Raw genomic sequence first — 18,096 nt, forward strand, 5'->3', positions numbered from 1 at the left:
TAAAGACAAATACTGATTATTTCTTTCAATTCTGTGGGCTGCCTAGGTCATCTGGCCTGGCCTGCTCTGGCTAATCTCTGAGGTCTTTTGGCTAGTCGACTGGTGCTGTTTGTAGCTACTCAGCTGGTGTCCTACTGCTGTTTGTCTGAAGTTGTTTTGGCTACTCCAACTGGTGCTACCGAGCCTCAGCTAGGACTACCTCTCTCTGCTCCACATGGTCTTTGATTTTCCAGTGGCTGGGGCAGGCTTGTTCGCATGGTAACAATGTTCCAAGAAAGAGAATGATCTTTGCAAGGCCTCTTAAAAGCTGGGTTTAGAACTTGCACTTCTACCTGTTCCTATTGGTCAGAGTAGGCCTCTTAAAAGCTGGGTTTAGAACTTGCACTTCTACCTGTTCCTGTTGGTCAACGTATGTCCATAGGTCTGCCAAGACTCAAAGCACAGAGAAATAAATGTTTCCTCTTGTTGAGTGGCATATAAAAAAATGTGTGGTCATTGTTTTCAATCTACCACAACTGTAAGCTGTGTGAGTACAGGAACTACATCACTCTTGCGCACTTTGGTGTTGACATAGTAGTCATAAATATTTTTAGGTGAATGACTAAATTAATGAAGGAAGGAAAACATTCATGTAGTATTTCAGTATACTGTAGTTTTAAATTATAATATACATTTGATATAATTAATATATAAGTATATACATATATAATATATAAAATACTTATATGTTATATATAAGGTATATATAAAATGTATAGTTTTAATATGTAAGTATATGTATATAATTATGTATAATATTGTAATTGTATATATACTTTTATCATACCATCAGTGAGTATGGACATTGTTCAGGGAGAATCTCTTTATTCTCCTGCTGTCTTTTGAGATTGACCAAAGAAAATGTTTTTTTTTAAAAAAGAACTATCACTTGAGTTAACATTGTTTGGTATTTTTATCCTCATAGGTGATTGCCTTGTGAAGAACTCATTTTGTGTATTGTCAGAATCCTATTCTGCTTTTCAGGGTGTGCTATGGGTAGACTAGCTCTAATCAGAACCCTTGGGAGACCTGAAGCAAAGATGCAATATTAAAATAAATAATGTTATATGCCAAAGAGGAAAACCACTTCTGCCTCCTAAAGAGCCAGAGACTGTGGGGTCAGATTAGCCAGCGTTACTGTATGAACCTGAGCAAATGGCTTACTCTCCTTCAGCTTTGGTGTCTTATCTGGGACATTGATTCTCAGGATTGGTGTGAGAATTAAGAGAAATATGTGAAGTTCTAGCTACAGTTCTTTACCCATGAGGTAGTCAGTAAAGTTTACTTCTTTCTCCATGTGAACCAAAGCACTGTCATGATGTGATGATGTTCATTAGGGTTTCTCATGCTCAGCGTTATTGATATTTAGGGTTGCATAATGCTTTATTGTGAGGGGCTGTCCTGTGCAGTATAGGGTTTGTAGCAGCATCTCTAGCCTCTATACACTAGATGCCAGTAGGACCACCCATCTAGCTGTGACAGGCAAAAATGTCTTCAAATGTTGCCAGATGACCCCTGGGGGCAAAATGCAAACAGTTTATCTAGCAGTGACACATAGCTAGCCACCTTAGAGACCCATAAATGTAAAATGGGAAACAAAATACTTGAGTCTTCTCAGAATGTCTAAAGCTTTTGCTGTCTCTCTTCCTCCTCCTATAATTTACCACAAACATATTGCTTATTATGCCATCTAATAAAATGGCTAACATTTGCTGTGTATTATTCTCGGTGTTAATAAGCTATGTATGAACTCACTAGCTGAATGTTGTATATGTATCTGCCATCCCTATTGGATTGACATTCCATTGTAAACAGGGACCTTATCTTTACCAGCTCCAAGCACAATGTATTTGTGTTTATCAGGTAGCTATTCTACATGTTAATTGATCACATTGCACCCAAATGAAACATGGATGTGGAAATGGAAGGAGGAGCTTTAAAACATGGAAAATTAGTTTATATAAATCTAAATGTTGTAGTGCACAAATATTGATTCCTTTTTAAAAACTTTCAGAAATCAGCTCTTCTGAAAAAAAAGTAACTAAGCCACCATCAACTTTTATTTCATCACCACTAAGCCAATATCAGAAAGTTGTCAATCAGCAGCTCTTTTTAAAGTTGAAATTTTTCTATTGTATTTCTTATGAATATTTCAGTAGTGCTTAGAAGTTTTTGGCTCATTTATCATGTTTTATTCGCTGTATGTCATTAATTGTTAAAGATGTCAGAGTTAAACCTTAAATTCAGGAGAGGTTTAAATTTCTCCTTTTTCCTATTTAAATATATATTTCTAATTACATAATTCAGTTAGAAAATTACAATATAGAAACATATAACTTACTGAGTAAAAGTTTCCAGTTACTGTATACAGATTATACTGTATACTGTATTATTATTTTTAACAGTTGCATAATATTTAACTTTTAAATGTGGATAATTATAATTAAACAGTCTGTTATCAAAGGACATATAGATTATTTCCAATTACTTGCTGCAGTGAATATCCTGGTACTTTTTTTTTTACACACTTGCTCAGATAATTTTTAAGTACAAATTCCTGAGGTAGAATTGCAAAATCAAAAGATACTCTCATTTGTGTTTCACATTTTATGCAAAGTATTTTGTTTTCTCCAGAAAATTCCTCTGTGGAAAAGCCTTCCTCACATTCTTTATCAGTTTATTAGCCAGCAGAGAAATGATGAAAAGCCACCTCTTTTCTTGTAGTTTCATCCTCATTGCTATGCAACATGAGGTATTAAAATCACACCTAAGTGGTGTCTATTGTGGCTGAATAGTATATTGAAAGTAGAGACACTTCTCTCTGATTCCCAACTGTACTCTCTGGATGGCACCTAAAATTTTATTTTTTCAAACTGCAAATCATTTAAATGAGTTTGAAACAGTTTTATTTTTTAAAATGACATCCTGTAGAATAGAAAGAATATATTTTCTTACAGTGGGTCATAGTCAAAAGTGTGAATATCTCTGATCCTAGGAAGTTTCCCCTGTTACAAGGATAGGCGTGCTCCCAACTCCATCTTTAATGGCTCAATTCTGTGTCTTTCAAGTTAATCCACTCCATCCTACAGCCTTCATCAAGAAGCTCGTGGTACACTTTGGTGTTAGAGGGAGCATTGTCACAGAGGTTCAGAAAATAACCCATTAGATATTTTATAGAACTCATCACATGTTCAGAACTAAGCTAGTTGTAACATTATGTTTTTCATGTGAAAAACACAAGCAATTCACTGGCTATTTTATTTGTTGCTGGCTAGCTACACTTTCTATTTCTTTTTCCGTGGTGTGAAAATCTTCCTAAAAACCTCACTATTGGGAAAAGAGATGCAGAGATTAGTCCCATCTTCTCCCCTGGAAACTTGCTATCGCCCTTTTGGCTTCAAGGTCCTTCCTCAAAAGCAAAGAACTGAGCAAGGGAAAGTGAGGGGAAGGGCTGGGGGAACAGGGAGGTAGAAGGGGTTTTCCCTGGTCTTTTCTAATTCTTTAGTTCCAGAGGCTTAGTTGGTATTTCAACATTTTAGAAATAAAACCTGCTTTTACAATTAATGCAAATATCACTTAGTGATTCATCCTTTCCAAATGATTCTTGGTTTCTTTTGACATTTTATTTTTAAATTGTGAATTAACATTGACATCACTGTAGCGTTACTATTACTTCAGCTCTTCACAGTGAACTTAACTGTCTTGCAAAGGCTGTTTTAAAAGTTCAGATTTTAACTGTCACCCAAGTGAGCCTTGGGCTGCTGTTAGGCTTTTAAAACTGTGATCCTTTGGCAAGAATTGGTGTATAAATCATGGGGAGGATAATGAAGGGGAATATCATGTTTGATTTGGCAGTTTGTCTAGTGCCTGCAATTGACAGATTTTCATTAAGGTTTTAGCTATAGTAGTGATCACACATCAGTTCTAATAAAGTAGGTTTAGTTCGAGTTTAAAAATTAGAGTGAGGACTACTTTATGTTAACTGTACACATTCAGAAGTCTGAAAAACCCATCCACAGGTTTAAATGTATATAATCAGTATAATTAACAAGTCAACGGCCTCATCTCTGATTTTGAGGACCATAGGTTTATGAAGATTCAGGAGACCAGTCTAGATTGACAGAAAGCTTAAAGGCAAAGATGGTTTTAATGTTTTTCTTGGAAGTTTGAGCTCCTGTGGTATTCTAAGGATCGGGATTTTGACATTGATTGTTCTAGCTGGTATTCAGTACTGTATTTAAGTGTAATTTTTTTTACTAGTATTCTTCATATAACTGAAAACTATGCCAATGATTCTTTGATATATATACTTATAAATATATGTGAAAATCCAAGTTTACCAAAACATATTAAGACTTAGGGGATATGTTATTTGAATAGGCATTTATTTGCTAATTAACATATTCTAAGCTCCACAAGGTTATATTCTTTTCAAAAGTCCATTCCATCAAAATCTGTCATTTTTACAGATGAAGAAACAAAGACCACAGTGAGTTTAGTTAATATCCAAGGTCACACAGCCAACATGATAGAATTCTTAAACCTCTTTACTGTATCAGGTCAATTTTCCCTTTTTTAACTGCTTGTCTTAATTGGGATTTGTTTAATTGTGGCTATCAGTATATCTTCAATCATTACTTTCTTGTTTTAGTGAAATGTTTCCCTGCAAATCTGCACAAACTTCTGAAGGACTCAGAGCTGCCCTTTCCCCTTTTGTTAAAGTTGTACGCTGCTCTGCATCCCCCTAGAATGCTCATCAGCTTTCTCACTCTTCCATACTCACATAGTGCTCCAGCAGGAGAGGATTTCTTTGAAAATCAGATTCTTTTTTGGAGAGCTTTGTGCTTATTGGAGTGTTATGTGATATGTTCATTAGGGTGAGGGCTAAACTATTTGAACAAAGAGACCTGACAGTGCATTTGGGTTAAAGAACAAAGTTTATTTCTTTCTCTCATCACCACCAGCATGAGCAGCCTGGATGGTCAGAGCAGATCTGTCTCATGGCATTGTTCAGGGATCCTCATTTCTTCCCTCTCATTTATCTGCCGTCCCCTAGGCTGTTAATCATCATCTTTTTGGTAGAAGCCAGGTCTTCTCCATGTCTGAGTTTATATGGAGGAAGCATGTCAAGGGCCATAAGCCCAGACCTGGAAGTGGTGCACAAGAGTTCTGACATTGCACTGGTGAGCATTTGGTCAGATGGCCATCTCTAACTCCATCGACGTGTCGGGTATGCACTAGGTAAGCAGTCACATTTCCAGCTACAATACTAATACTATGGGAAAGGAGACAGCACATTTTGGTGGATAGCTGGCATTCTCATCTTGAGTCCTAAGTACCTATGACTGCTTCATGGACTTTATGAAAAAAAAAAAAAGAAAAATTACCCCCAGGAATTAATGTTTACCCTCAGCCTTGTTTTTCTTTAATTTTCTCATTTTTCATGTCACATATCTAAAATTTGATCTAAATAAATTTAAATAAAATTAACTTGTATTTGAATAATAATAATGACATTTCTCAAGGAAGTAAATCTCAAATGATATGTGATTTTAGATACTATCTTTATCTGACCACATGGCTCCTCCCTTTTATCAGGGAGGGCCTCCGGGTAATAGAAGATTGCTAGGGCCTGCAGTATATTAATGTTTAGCTGGAGTTGATTAAATCTGAGACCTATAGCCTTGATAATAAGGGCTTTTATTTTTGTCTTTTTTATTCCACTTTTAATATTATGGAGTTTCTGTACCAGCTGGACAACAGCAGAAACATGGCTTGCTTCTGTGGAACACGCTAGAGCAGCAGTCCCCAGCCTTTTTGGCATCAGGGACCAGTTTCGTGGAAGACAGTGTTTCCACAGACTGGGGCCTGGAGATGATTTTGTGATGATTCAAGCACATTACATATATTGTGCACTTTATTTCTATTATTATTACGTTGTAATATATAATTAAGTAAGTAAGTATACAGCTCACCATAATGCAGAATCAGTAGGAGTCCTGAGCTTGTTTTCCCACAACTAGACAATCCCATCTGGGAGTGATGGGAGACTGACCCATCAGGAGACAGTGACAGTGATCATCAGGCATTAGATTCTCATAAGGAGCACACAACTTAGATCCCTTGCATGCACAGTTCACAATAGTTTGTGCTACTATGAGAATCTAATGCTGCTGCTGATCTGACAGGAGGTGGAGCTCAGGCAGTAATGCAAGCGAGGGGGAGCAGCTGTGTATATACAGATGCAGCTTGGCTGGCTTGCCTACTGCTCACCTCCTGTTGTCCTGCCTTATCCATGGCCCAGGGTCTGGGGACCCCCTGTGCTAGAGGACAGAGCCTGGTACACTATAGGAGTCCTCCCCTTGTGCTATGCAGAGTACTGATCAGTCCCTTTTGAGCTTCTCAACCTTGTAGAAAACTTTGAGACAGTTCTGGGACCATCACAAAGTTTATGAAGGGTTGGAAAACAATACACTTAAGGAACTAAGATTGTGAATCCTTCAAGTTCAGAGGGTAATAAAAAGAAATGGCTTCTAAGAATCACAGTATGTATGATTTTTTTATACAAAGCGTAAAGATCATTTGTACCAAACTCAGGGCACTGTGGTGAGCTTAACACGAGGGTATTGAATCATACGTAAGTGGTAATTCCTTGATTATGCAATCTCCTTGCTGTTAGATTTAGATACCAAAGAGGAACTACATCATGTCCTCCTCCTACGGTCTTCAGAAAAGGATTATATTTGGTCTGATTGGTATAATACAGTTTATTCCTGCATGAATTCCATGGTGATAGAATTTTTAAAGTTTATTATGTTGTTACAGTTTTGTTTTGTTTTGTTTTAATATACAGCTTCAGAATGGCAGAAGATGATCCATATTTGGGAAGGCCTGAACAAGTAAGTGTCATAATCTCACTGGCAATTCTATTTAAATATATTCATATTTTAAAATATACAAAGACAACAGTAAGTTAGCACTAGAAAAATTCTAAAATTAGTATTTTTTTTTTAGATTTCAGTTTCTCTGTCCTTTCATGTGAAGTTGGAGAGGATATGTCATGTAAAATGAGTAACACACCCTGCTTTCGTACACATTGTTGCATAAAAATTATATACGCTACAGGATAGCTATTGTATTAGCTTTCTAGAGCTACCATAACAGATCACCACAAACCTGATGGCTTAAAACAACAGAATACATTATCTCACAGTTCTGGGGGCTAGAAGTGTGAAATGAAGGTGTTGGCAGGGTTGGTTCCTTCTGGAGGCTTTCAGGAAGAATCTGTTCCATGCCTCTCCCTAGCTTCTGGTTGGTTACTGGGAATCCTTGGCTTGTAGCTGTATCGCTCCAATCTCTTCCTCCATCGTCACATGCGCTTCTTCCCTGTGTGTCTCTACTGTGTCTCTAAACCTAAATCTCCTCTTTTTTTCTTATAAAGGCATCATTGGATTTAGGGTGCACCCTTATCTAATATGACTTCATCTTAATTTGCTTATATCTTCGAAGACCCTATTTCCAAATAAAGTCACATTCACAGGTACCGGGGATTAGGACTTAAAGGTGTCTTTTTGGGAGGGAACACAGTTTAACCCACTACAGCCCCTTGGCATATATAATGTGTACACATGGATCTAGAGAGTGGAATGACAGACCATGGAGATTCAGAAAGGTGAGGCGTGGGAGGGCAGTGGGATGGGGGTGGATGATAAGAAGTTACTTAATGGGTACAATGTATGTTATTTGAGTGATGGATACCCTAAAAACCCTGTTTTGACCACTATACAATCTATGCATGTAACAAAATTACACTTGTACCCTATCAATTTATACCAAAAAAAAAATTTATTTAAAACTGATCTAGTAAGGAGACAGATTGTTGTAGTGAAAAGATCTTTGGACTCAGAATTTGAAGATCTTTATATAAGTACTGACTACTACAGATCAGCTTCTCAGACTTGAAGAATCACTTAGTCCCCATAATCCTCACTTTTCTCACTTGCAATATAGAAACGCTAGCACCACACTAACAGGGATGAGTCAGAAATATTCGATGAATGTGCTTTGAAGCATAAAACTGTTCCTATCATTATATTAGTGGTTATGAAAGGAGAGCAGTGTCCTTTTTTCTTTTTCTCCTATATTTTATTTTGAAAAATGTTGGAAAAAATAAATAGAAATGTTGGAATAGTCTAACAAATCTACATTGGTTCTTTTTTTTATGGTATCTTAAATTATCTTTTTTTTTTAATTATACTTTAAGTTCTAGGGTACATGTGCACAACGTGCAGGTTTATTATATACGTATACTTGTGCCATGTTGGTGTGCTGCACCCATCAACTCATCATTGGTTCTTAAAACCAACATTTTTGCTTTTCTCTTTTCTCTCTTTCTTGTGTATATGTATGTGTATATATATGTGTATATGTGTATACATAATCATTTGAAAGCAATTTTCAGACTCTGGAGCAATTATAATGGCAATATTAAATTTTTTATGTAATGATTCCAAGAAGTATTTCAAACATGGAGATGTGTTCATTCATCAGCTATTTATTGAGGCATTACTTTGTGCCAGAACATTGGCTTAGGGGGAAAAGAATAAGTGATACACACACTCTAATTTCAGGAAGCTACTACTGTAATAGGAATACTACCAGAGCATATATCACCATATGAAAACAATATCTGTTTTCATATGGTGATATGAAAACAATATCTGTTTTCATATGGTGATATATGCTCTGGTAGTATTCTGCGCAGAGGGGGATAGAAATGTTCAGCAGCATCACTAGGTGCTACCTTGGAGGAAGAGCAGAGTTACGGAGGACTTTCCAAAGGAAGTCTTCGTAAGCTGAGATTTGAAAGATACAGTTTGCTAGACTAGACAAGGATAAGGAACACTAGGTGCCAAGATAGCCTGGTCACATTTAAATTTTAGTGGCAATCATTTAAAATAGTGGATTTCCGAAATTGCACATGCAAAGAATCAGCCAGAAAAATAAAACCAGAAGTGGAATACGTTTTAAAGGCTCTGGTATTATTTCTATAAATAAAATAGACATACATAGCATTTATTACTTTGGGTAATATTCTGATTGATTTAGAAATAATGACTATGCATTGCTTTTTGCATTAAGATGCTCCTTTCTAATTTTATTTTCTTAATGGTGATTTAGGATGAATCTAGGAACATTTTCTTTTATTGAAACAAAGACATTTGGCTAATTGTATTATCAAAACCCTTTGTTTTACCTTTCGCTTTTAATATGCTCTCTCTAACAATTAAGGGCGAACTAACCAGCATGAGGATTGTTTCTGCTTGATTTTAAACCATCCTTTCCTGTCTGCACACAGGAAATCTTATCAACAAGAGATGATTCTATATGCCACAGAAGAGTAAAACCTGCTGAAAACATTCATTTTGAAAGTTTTTCTTATGTGGGCATCTTTGTGATCATCAGTAAAAGGGGTGGGGCATGTTCTGACATTTCCATTTTTGAGGCAAAAGGTCTTGAAGTTTTTTTCTTTCCTGGCTTGAGCTTGATGGTTTATATTTCGTAAAGTTTGCATGTCCTTAGTGTTTTAGTGGAGTCTGGAATTTGCTCTCCACCCTGAACTAATAAACAATGCCAGCTGCAGCACAACACAACTACTCTCTTAGTCTGAAGTGGAGAGTGTATCTCTCTCCTAAGGCGAGCCCTTTTGCCCACTCACCAGTCATTTAGCCACCACAGGAAAGAGTTTTCCTGCTAGGTTTTCAGTTTGCTCTGAGACTGTTAAAATCCTCTATGAAATGAGGCCCATTTTTGCAGAACATGGTTTTTCATTCCTGTATTTCCTTTTCAGCAAACAATGAATAGCATCAGTGAGTTTTTACTCTTACAAGCATTGAAGTGAAGCGCATTCTTTTTTCCTCAGTTGAAAATTTGCATCCCTTAAATGGATCTGAAGTACTCTTTATTTAAATGACATTTGTCTTAACTCTTAATTTAACTAGGCGTACTAAGATCTTCGGTACCGCAGAACTTCCAATTATTTACTACTAAGGACAGGAGACAAGCTGTAATACTGGCTACTAAAAGAAACGAAAAACGAGTTCAGCACACTTACTAACTAGTCTCATAAAAAGTAAAATATGGCTGGTTTCCACGCTGTCCACAGACATTTCAACCATATAACTTGTTTAGGCTAAAAGAAATAGCAAGCTTAGAAATATGGTTTTAAAATCCAAAATGAACCAGCGGCTACAAATTTTTTTGATAAGTAATGAATAGTAATTTATGAAGATAGAATTTACTGTCTTCAAAATATACTGCATGCTCACTCTGTTGCTGCCCTAACAAATTACCACATACTTGTGGCTTAAAACAACACAAATTTATACTTCTGAGTCAGGAGCTCAGAAGTCTAGAATCAAGGTGTTGGCAGGGCTGCTTTCCTTCTTGAGGCTCTCATCTCTTTGCTTTTTGAGCTTCTAGTGGCTGCCTACTTTCCTTGTGCACCCTCTTATCATGCCAGCCTCTTGCTTCCATTGGCACACCTCCTAATATTCAGTGTGATTTCCTGAATCCCTCTCGTCAGGCCCACCTGGGCAATTCAAGACACTCTCTTCACCTTAATATCATTACGTTAATGACATATGTAAAATTCCTTTTGTCATATAAGGTAGCACTCGCAGGTTCTGAGGATTAGGATGCAGAGATGTTTAGGGGGTCATTATTCAGCTTACCACACCCACTAAATTCCAGGTATTTTGTGTTATACTAGGAAAGTGAAGGTAAAAGAAATGAGTGAGCTCAGTGCTTGGTTTTCTACTCCTTGTACTGTCAGTTATATTTTCTGTTATTCTGTAAATAGTCCCAAGAGGTACTCTCTGTCATTCTTTCAGGCCTTGACATTGGATAGCTAGATGAGGGGTATGTTTACCACCATAGATGAAATACTGATTTCTAGGATTATATTCAACTCATGTTGTTTATACTTCTAAGAGAGTACAAGCTTCAAATCATTCATTCAGCAACTATTTAAGTATCTGTTCTGTGATAAGCATGTGCTTGGCCCTGAAGATATACCAGTAAGCAAGCTAGACCAGGTCCCTGCCTCTGGGGACTTTATAGCCGAGTTATGCTTCTCAAATCCCTTTGTTACTTAAATGTTGTCCAACCCTATGTAAAGTTTTGTACACATGAGAACTTACCTAGGTCTCATGAAGATCTTTTGAAATCCTGATTTAAAATATTTTCAGATTTTTGTTTTTGGCTTTAGTTTCATTCCTATTATAAAGTTTTAGGTGTCCCAACTTCAAATTTTTCATATAATGTAGAAAAAATGATTGAAACATTTAAATGTTCTTCTTTACAGATGTTTCATTTGGATCATTCTTTGACTCATACAATATTTAATCCAGAAGTATTTCAACCACAGATGGCACTGCCAACAGGTAAGAAAACGCATCCCTGTTACTCTGTTGTTCTGCTTTCAGCCTTAGTAAAATGCGGGATTTGTTAATAGTGTCTCCTAGAAATTCAGTTGTGTACCTAGAAAGGAAATGGTGATTTGTTTTAAAAACCAATCTTTTAATATACTTTCTTGAAATATATTTACACAAAAATATTTCATCTCAATTACCCCTTGTATGGTTTACTGCATTTCACATCTGCTACAACTACTCAGAAGGAATTTCTTTACTCAATATAAGGATTTTCTTTATTATCTCTGTATTCCTTTTAAGTCCTTTCTCCTAGATTCACACGAGGCAGTCTCCACTCTTCATTTCTGTTTCAAACATTTAAGAGGGCCTGTTGTGTGCTACCAGTGTGCCAGTCACTGGAGAATCAAAGTGTACAGAAATTGTAAAAATCATCTCAGTAGAAAAATCATCTTTATAAACGCTTATAACTTTGCACTCTGGCAAGTTGGATAAAACTCATAATCCTTCCTTCTAACATGACTATTTTAATTGTCCCCATCAGCAACTGTTTAATTTCATAAGAGTAATAAAAAACAACAACAACTCATTTTGCCTCTTTCTTAAAAAAAAATTGATTTATTTGTATGTAAGCTTGGTGTGATGGCTCTTTTTATGTTCTGTTTCTCTCCTCACTTCACCTGTCACCAGTGGGACTTAACAGATGTTCAAAAGCAGTGTGAGTGAATTATAGAGGTTATGTGTAAAAGAGTTTAGTGCTCACTGAAGTGGGCATCAGCTCTTTTATTTACCAGGGACTTGCTTGTCTTCACTGGGAGATTTTATCCAATTTGTATTATCTTCATTTAAAATTATCATGGTTACTACAGTATTTACTTTTCATTTGCTTTAGATCAGAAAACTTTTTCTGCGTTTATATCTTTAGTATTTCTAGGAGTTCATGGGAGGGAAAAAAGTAGATCTACTATACTTTCACCTTCACTCGTGAAGGTGTATTTCAGAGGTTTTTCTCTCTTTACCCCCTACAAAACATTATTTTTAGGCTGCCATGTCTGCAATCTTGTGAAGTGCTTTCCAATGTGAGCTCTAGGTCAGCTTCCTGTGAACCAGTAAATGTGTTGGTAGTGTGTGTGTTTCTTGTGAACTTTTTAATTCTAGAGTTCAAAGTATTTTTCTTAGTATTAATGTATTATTGAAAATATAAGGTCTTGGTTCTGTCCACAGGAAATACACACATTTCCTCTTAGTGTCTTGTGAATACCAAACAGTATCCTGAGGCAAATGTTTTCTTAATTTTTTTCCTTCAGATTTATGGGCATGAAAATAACATTATCAAAATAACCATCTCAGTAAATATTCTGTGGTCACAGCTTTGTGTTGTAGAAATTATTTTGCCGTAATATTTGAAAAACTATTCAAATTACACCTAAAAATCTAATTTGTTAGTTGTTACCCTATCATTTTTATCTATATGTTTTTCCCTCTTCATTGCAGTGTCATAGTACAATTTTTATAGTCCAAGATATATAGGATGTTGTATTCAAATTTTTGAAGAGGTAGAGAGGTTGATTATCTAAACCAATATTAACTTGTAACTCTAAATTGGATTATTTTAGTCTACTAGATTTTTTGAAATCTAAAACCTTTAGTAGATCTAGTACTTGTTGAAGACTATGGGATGCGACATAAATCTTAGGTCTAAAGTTAAATTTCTCTGCACAGTGGAATGTCCCTTTCATGGCACAGAAAGGTGGCCAAAAGAATGTTGGCCTTAAAACAACAAATATATGCATATCAAATCTAATTTTCTTTTTTTTTTTTTTTTTTTTTTTTGAGACGGAGTCTCGCTCTGTCGCCCAGGCTGGAGTGCAGTAGCCCGATCTCAGCTCACTGCAAGCTCCGCCTCCCGGGTTCACGCCATTCTCCTGCCTCAGCCTCCTAATTTTCTAGTTGATTTAACTTTTAATGTGTTTCCTGAAAGAGAAAAAATGGCTCTATTTTACATGAATTTTCACATAGTTAAAGGAAATTAAATCCTACAGGGAAAATAATGGCAGATTTGTGGGTGTTTTAAGCAGAGTTAAAAAGTGAGAGACTTGAAGTTTAATGTAAACTTGCTTCCAACTCCCCTATTTTTCATAACATCCAAATGTTGCTGTCTTAGAGGACTATCTTGATACGTTCTTTCACCATTATAACAGGGGATATTTTTATAAGTGTTACATTGTCATACAGGCTGTATCTTAGTGTGAAAATATTTCTATTTCTAATCAATTTTATTTCCTTATCCAAAATTAAATTCTAGCTATTTGGGGGGAATTTTTAAATTATGCTTATATTTCTAAAAGTAATTTAAAACGTCCAGGGGTGAATTTCATACAGACAAAAGATGGTAATTTAATACATTGACCAGTGACTCCCCCCTTTTTTTTCTTGTGTATGCTTCATTTCAGATGCAGTCATTTTTCAACTGGCTTCCTTGTAAATTTCTTGAATAATAACAGGAAGTAATTATACCCTTGTTTTTTCCAGTTCTCTAGCCTTATCCTGATTTATCATAATATTGAAAAGATAAAAATAAGTTCTCTGGACGGGCAAGGTGGCTCATGCCTGTAATCCCAACACTTTGGGAGGCCGAGGCAGGTGGATCATGAGGTCAGGAGTTCAAGACCAGCCTGGCCAAGATGGTGAAACCCTGTCTTTACTAAAAAAAATACAAAAATTAGCTGGGTGTAGTGGTGGACGCCTGTAATTCCAGCTACTCGGGAGGCTGAGGCAGAGAATTGCTTGAACCCGGAGGCAGAGATTGCAGTGAGCCGAGATTGTGCCATGGCACTCCAGCCTGGGCGACAGAGTGAGACTGTTTCTCAAAAAATAAATAAATAAATAAAAATAAATTCTCTTTTATGTTATAGTTTATTTTTAATTTCAACCTGAAGGTTTATCTCCTCACAAATTTATCTAAAATAAGAGGTCTTGAGCTTCTTCTGAAAGAAAATGAAGATTAAAATGGACATACAAGCATTCTCCTAAAATATTTTTAGCACTAAACATCTTAAGATACGTTCAAATAAATGAGAACCACCACATCCCTTTATTTATTGCAGAGCTATGGGTTATACTATTGACATAAAAATCAGCTGGGAAGCTTAAGGACTTTTTCATATTGAACAGTTTGTACTTATGTTATCAGAGATTCTGATTTTCCTTTGAATTTCAGAGTCAGATACCATTCCCTAATGGATTAAGGAGGCTTAACTAGAGGCTTACCTAGTTTAAGCCTTAAACTAGAGGCTTAACCCTATGGATTAAGCCTCTAATTTTCTTTGTGTTTATACAATAATTAATTTGCATACACCTATCTTCAATTAAATTATTTTCAGTATTTTATAAAATGTCTGAGCTGTTTTAGAACATAGTTTATATGACAGCACAATATTCAAAATTGCATATAAACATCCAAAGTTATGGATTAATATGAAAATTTTACCATGTCTGATAGACCAAATTACATTGGGAGTGTCAGGGAGGAAAGGGGAAACAAACTAACCAGTTAAGGAATGAAGGTACTTTCCCTTTAAGTAAAAAAAACAGAAAACCTAGTGTAAGGAAAAAGAGGTAGCCCAAAATCATTATCTGTCTATCATGCATATATATGCAGGTTGCTAGATCAGTATCTTTTAATTTCACATTAAGCCCACTGTCTTTGAGGAATGAAAGTCAGTGTCTAATGATGTGAAGGCCAAAGAAAATGTCATAGTGCCCAGAAGTGGTTGCTGCTTTTAGTTGGTATTTGTCATTTTAAAATGCTTTGTTAGGAGACAAGATTATGAAGGCTGTTGACATCAATTCTTGCCAGCCGTATGCCTTTTATTGGGTTAGGAAATGTGCCATCACCATTCAACAAACATTTATTTATTGTGGTTCGCTAAACTTGTAAAAGTATTATTAAAATAAGGGTTAATTTAATATTTCAAACAAGGAAGAGAAATTATATCCTTGTGGAATTTTAACCAAAAATTCATTTAAAATTTTTACATAAAAACATAATTTCAGTTTTTGACTTGCTTTACATTTTATACCAAATTTGAGAAGCCTCACAGTTTCTTTTGGTTTCTGTTTGTTGTTTTTGTTTTTAGCAGATGGCCCATATCTTCAAATATTAGAGCAACCTAAACAGGTAAGATTAAAGGGGTGGGACTTTAAATGTTAGATTCCAGTGTCTAATATTGAGATCATAAGCACTGAAGAATAATAAATGAATTCTATGAAGGAAGTAGCTTATCTGAAAGATCAACAACCTGACAAATTATGTAACAGCTTTCTTCATTCACTTTACATTTCTCTTAGTCATTGTTCACACTGTCCTGAGCCTCAGTACATAGTTATGTAAAACTGCAGTTAATTACAGTATTATAATTACAGTTAATTACAGTATTCTGCTGTCTCTACTAGCTTAACTTACCAGTCACTTCCAGGAAAGGCAGAGGTGATTTGCATTTATTTTCATTTATGAAGAAGTACATATGCATACAGTTCACATGTACTGAACGACATCCCTCTATTATCCTTGCACATGTAGTACCTCTTAGCCTTCCTCCTTCCTTTGGTAGCCCCAGCCTTTTCTGTGCTGCCTTTGGAACATGTAACCTAACATACTAAAAGTACCAGTGGGAAGTAAAATGTTAGAATGAACTATTGAATTCTCTTCCCTCTGGTGTTAGCTTTAGACTTAGCCTCTTTGGAGTCAGGAGAGGAACATTTTATCAGGCTCTTCCCCTTACCACTAGAGTCTGTAGAGGATAGCGCAGAACTGAAATGGCCTCCTCACTGTATCCAAGTCTGTGGATATTTATAGGAAGTTGGATGGGACCAATGCTGTGAAAGAGAAAGAAAGACAATCCTTAATGTCTGCATATAGGAGGTTTCAATTATTAGGGAATGGAAGTGATGGTATAGTTCCCCACCAAATGAGGACAGTCGGTAAATCTTTGGATGGATGAACTAATCACAGTTTTGTGTGATGGAGGATATGGATACCTGTCCTCTTGCAGCTATATTACCCAATACATTTTCTAAGTATTCTTTTCATTAGCTCAGGTGAGTGAAACACTTTTGCATTTTGTAACATTTAACACATGCTAACTAGGTCACAAGCTTAAATAAAGCATCCACTGCATTGTGGTTTCCAGAATCGTGACATTATATATATATTATATTTGGTCAGCATTTGATATAAATGTCTTAATGATTGCTGAACAGGCTATCCTTGTAAGGTTGAAATTAGATGAAAGATTTTGCTGCCATATGAAACTTTGGGGCATGGTTCTAGTTCTTGCAGGTGTCACATCCTGACTCCACAGGCTGCCAGTAAAACGCCATTGCTTTACCTCCATGTTCAACTCTTTTTAGCAGTTATTTCTCACAGAAGGTCATCAATTCCCAGTGGAATTTTATCCCTTAAAATTCTATGGGATTTTTGGCATCCTGGAAAATTTCCCAGCTTTTAAGATGTAGGTAGTCTATGAAACAGAAATCAACTAAAATTTATTTGTCTGCATATGCCAAAGTATTTTCTCCAATATCATTTTCATAAGCATAGCACTACAATAAGAATTTTTAAATGTGATTCCTTATTATGGATCCAACCGTCATAAGGAAAAATTGGCATTTATGATTTACCTGAAGGGTTAATGTAGTTCCAAAATTCAAAATTTAATTCATATAAAAGCTTATGTGAGTAAAACATTGTGTTTACCAAAGTGATGCTATTTTGATGTCTGAATTCAGTGAAAGTAAGAAGGTTGTATTCAAGTCAGACTTTCTGACTGAATGGATGTAGCCTTGCCTTTGAGGTTGATGACTCATTTTAAGCAAATGGAGTTACTGAGATGAGTGAATGTGGATTAAAGGCAAAACTTTAATCTCAGAAATTTAGAATCAGAAATGCATTTGACAACATCTTCCTGAAAAAAGTTATAAAATTTCATCCTCAGGTTAAAAACTTCTGAGGATTTAGATACTTTTATGCAACCATCAAAAATGTCTATTAAGTATTTATAGTCTATTTGACACCACTCCCAATAAGATATAAACACATATGTGTCTATATTTTTCCAACTGCCCCAAAGGAATTTTGTGATTAAAGGTAATGAATTGTGTGTGTGTGTGTGTGTGTGTGTGTTTCGTTTTTTTTTTTTTTTTAAGTTAGAAAAAGGTTCTTTTTTCTTTGGGACCTCTTAGCCACAGATTTTCCCCAGCTCTGACAGAGATGAGTCATAGCATAGACTACTAATTTTTAGAACATCCAGTTCTGTTGCATATTAATCAGTGTTAATTAACTAATACTATTCAAAAACTCAAACTGTGTTTAAATTGATTAGCAGTCAAGTAAACCTGTATTCTTATGGTTAGCTAATTCTGGAGGCTATTATACATGTGTTGTTTTTTTTTATGGTTTTAGAAACTTCGTTTAGTGATTTAAAAAACCAACAGTGCTTACAAAAGGCATAGGGCTGAAATTGTAAATTATTTTAAAATTTGAATTGTGTGAGAATCAAAACAAAGGAATTACCTCTGAAACTTCATCTCCAAAGGTTTCACTTGTGTTTAGTTCTGGAATCTC

At 35.7% G+C, this 18,096-nt stretch overlaps 1 protein-coding gene across 4 annotated transcripts in view; it reads left to right on the forward strand.

Annotated features, from left to right (window-relative positions):
• The window catches only part of NFKB1 (nuclear factor kappa B subunit 1), a 123,993-nt gene that overhangs the window by 17,297 nt on the left and 88,600 nt on the right, over nucleotides 1-18,096 (forward strand). For 2 of the 4 annotated variants that reach the window (XM_007999405.3, XM_073017518.1), the window contains exons 2-4: nucleotides 6,893-6,938; nucleotides 11,405-11,483; nucleotides 15,611-15,651. In XM_007999405.3, the coding sequence (XP_007997596.3) occupies nucleotides 6,900-6,938; nucleotides 11,405-11,483; nucleotides 15,611-15,651 (159 nt within the window). In that variant the 5' untranslated portion in view covers nucleotides 6,893-6,899. The remainder of the gene's footprint in view (nucleotides 1-6,892; nucleotides 6,939-11,404; nucleotides 11,484-15,610; nucleotides 15,652-18,096) is intronic. The other 2 variants (XM_007999407.3, XM_073017519.1) reach the window with 1 other exon arrangement.

Source organism: Chlorocebus sabaeus, chromosome 7 (genome assembly GCF_047675955.1).
Source record: "Chlorocebus sabaeus isolate Y175 chromosome 7, mChlSab1.0.hap1, whole genome shotgun sequence".
In the NCBI taxonomy this organism is placed as follows: Eukaryota; Metazoa; Chordata; class Mammalia; order Primates; family Cercopithecidae; genus Chlorocebus; species Chlorocebus sabaeus.